This window comes from Apium graveolens, chromosome 3 (genome assembly GCF_009905375.1).
Source record: "Apium graveolens cultivar Ventura chromosome 3, ASM990537v1, whole genome shotgun sequence".
NCBI classification, from domain to species: Eukaryota; Viridiplantae; Streptophyta; class Magnoliopsida; order Apiales; family Apiaceae; genus Apium; species Apium graveolens.
The window spans coordinates 12,866,781-12,869,766 of record NC_133649.1 but is presented as its reverse complement, the minus strand read 5'-3'; the positions used below and the strand labels follow the sequence as shown (position 1 = coordinate 12,869,766).

Genomic DNA, 2,986 nt, shown 5'->3' with positions numbered 1-2,986 from the left:
TGGTTGAGACCACGAAAGATGGAGAAGTGCTTAAGAAAGCAAGGTCTCCAAGGAAACTCCTACCGTTTCTTGTTTGGAGATTCCAAAGAACACTCAGAAATGGTTAAGAATGCTAGATCAAAGCCTATCAATTTTTCTGAGGATGTTGTCGCACGTGCAAGCCCATTTATCTATCACACGGTCAAGAAATATGGTAACGCGAACATGTATCAACCTTGGATCTTTCTTTGATGTCTGTTTTTGTCTCTGTCCTAGTTTTGTTATATGTAACTCTAGCTTTTATCTCAGTAGATGGATTGGTTATGGAGCTTAAGATAATTAAAGTTTGAGTTAGGTAAATTTAGTAACATGTATACCTTTCTTGCTATCTCTATGAGGAATTTTGGTGCTTAGCAGAATGTACCATGGTATATATGGTTATGGACCTTGTTAGTTAACATATAAATGTTACTTGCAGGCAAGAATAGTTTCATGTGGTTTGGACCAACTCCAAGGTTGCTTATCACAGATCCTGAGCTTATAAAAGAAGTGCTGACTACAATCTACAGGTTCAAGAAAGAAAAGCAGAATCCCATTGCGAGAATCTTTTCTAATGGTCTGGGAATCATTGAAGGAGACCGCTGGGCTCAACACAGGAAGCTCCTAAATCCAGCTTTCCATCTGCACAAGTTGAAGGTTCTTGATTATATTACTAGTCGAATATCACTATTACTTTTGGTTGCTTACATTGAGTACACTAACTAAACCTTTAACATACTTGTACAGGCATCTCTGCAAAATGAGTTAACTACTTTTCAATAATCAGTACTTGTAGCGTATAACAACAGTAGCAACTGAGATGTTAAATTTGGTGTTTGGTTTGCAGCTTATGCTACCGCTAATGTACATTAGTTGCACAGAGATGGTTAGAGAATGGGAGAAATTGGTAGAGAAGAATGGGTGGTGTGAATTCAACATTGTACCTTCTCTTCAGACTCTAACAAGTGATGTGATTTCACGTACAGCATTTGGAAGTAGCTATAAGGAGGGAAGCAGGGTATTTGAGATTCAATCCCAACAGATTCAGCTCGTTATAAAGTGTATGCAAACAGCATTTATTCCTTGCTGGCGGTAATCTTCAGTTTTGTTGCAATATAATAGCTACATCCTTTCTTTTCTACATGTACATAATTATAGTGCAATTATAGATTTCTACCAACGAAGAATAACAGGAGAATGAAGGAGCTAAATGATAAAATACAATCATCCTTGAAAGACATTATCGACAAAAAGACCAAGGCAATGCAAGCAGGAACAAGTAGTAGTGATGACTTGCTTGGGATACTATTGGAATCCATTTCCAGTGAGCAACTTCAAAAAGGATCAAGAAATGTTGGAATGAGCCTAGACGATGTGATAGGCGAGTGCAAGCTTTTCTACTTTTCTGGCCAGGAAACCACCTCCAATGTCCTTGCCTGGACATTGATTTTACTCAGCAAGCATCCTGATTGGCAAACTCGTGCCAGAGAAGAAGTTCTACGAGTGTTGGGGAGTCATGGCACACTTGATTTTGACAAACTTAACCAACTTAAAGTTGTAAGTAGAAACTCTTCTATCACCATATCCATATGCACAAAATATTGATACTAATAGATCTCCATTGTTATGTAACATTTTGTGCAGATGACTATGATTTTGCACGAGGTTTTAAGATTATATCCACCAGGAGATATACTGACTCGAATGGTAGAGAAGGAGACTACATTAGGAGGACTAACCATACCTGCTGGAGCGGAAATTGCTCTTCCGATCTTACTTCTTAATCATGACCAAGATTTTTGGGGCGAGGACGCACAAGAGTTCAATCCAGAAAGATTTGCAGCAGGAGTGTCCATTGCAACAAAAAATAATCTGGCAGCATATTTTCCATTCGGATATGGACCAAGAATATGTATTGGACAAAATTTCGCAATGCTGGAAGCTAAACTAGCTCTTGCTACCATTTTACAACACTTCTCATTCGAGCTTTCCCCCTCCTACATCCATGCCCCGACTGCGTCGTAACTCTTCAACCTCAGCATGGAGCTTACTTGATTATACACAAGCTTTAGTTACTACTGATTTTAACGAGCTGCTATGTATTATTTCTTCTTGTTTTAGGTCTTGTTGGTTTTCATTGAAAATGAACTCATTTGGGTAACAAAATGACAGAAAATGTTATCTAATATAGTTGCATTAATTATTTTAAAAAACTTTTTCGTCTTATAAAAAATAAATTTTTTAAATTTTCATTTAAAAAAATCTTAAAAATAAGTTTCGGAACTATATTAAATAATAGTTTTAAAATACGTGCCAAGTTTTCTATTTCAGACGTTAAGAATCTAACGGAACGGAGTTTAGTATTAAAATTCATTACATGTGGTTGAGTTATAACCAATTCAAATATGAAATGTATCATTTAGAGCGTCCACAACCCTTAGGGTCAACTCCTTGGACATTTACTCCTTGGACATTTACACATTTCCCGCCACGTCACCCGAAATGACCTCATAAAAAAAGTGACCCCAGCCTATCTTCCTACATTTGTGTAAGACCCCTTATATTATTATTATATTATATATCTAATAATTATTTTTATTATTTGATTTTAATTTTAATTTATTAGTAAAAAAAATTAATAATAAAATTAAAGTGATTAATTTTTTTAAAAAATGTCACTAAAATAAAAAATATGACCCGTAATTAAAATGCATCATATTAATAAAAAAACATGAAATTGAAAACAACACACAAGAAAACATAAAATTTAAACGTTACAATTTAACGATTCTCGTTGAACTGCGAGATATGCTCAACCAAATCATTTTGTAGCTGACGATGTGCCAGTTTATCAAGCATCGACATACTGTTTTGAATATATGTTTCGTACGGGACAGAGGGTTATTCACCTAAAGTTGGTTGCGATAAACCATTTGTTGCATCATCATAAGTTGGGAATGAACCAAAT

At 35.5% G+C, this 2,986-nt stretch overlaps 1 protein-coding gene across 1 annotated transcript; it reads left to right on the top strand.

Annotated features, from left to right (window-relative positions):
- The first annotated feature begins 18 nt into the window (after nucleotides 1-18).
- On the top strand, nucleotides 19-2,043 carry LOC141711726 (cytochrome P450 72A397-like). The gene is made up of 5 exons (XM_074514378.1): nucleotides 19-193; nucleotides 458-675; nucleotides 866-1,110; nucleotides 1,188-1,575; nucleotides 1,663-2,043. The coding sequence occupies exons 1-5, from the start codon at nucleotides 19-21 to the stop codon at nucleotides 2,041-2,043; spliced, it is 1,407 nt and encodes a 468-aa protein (XP_074370479.1).
- Nucleotides 2,044-2,986: the final 943 nt, after the last annotated feature.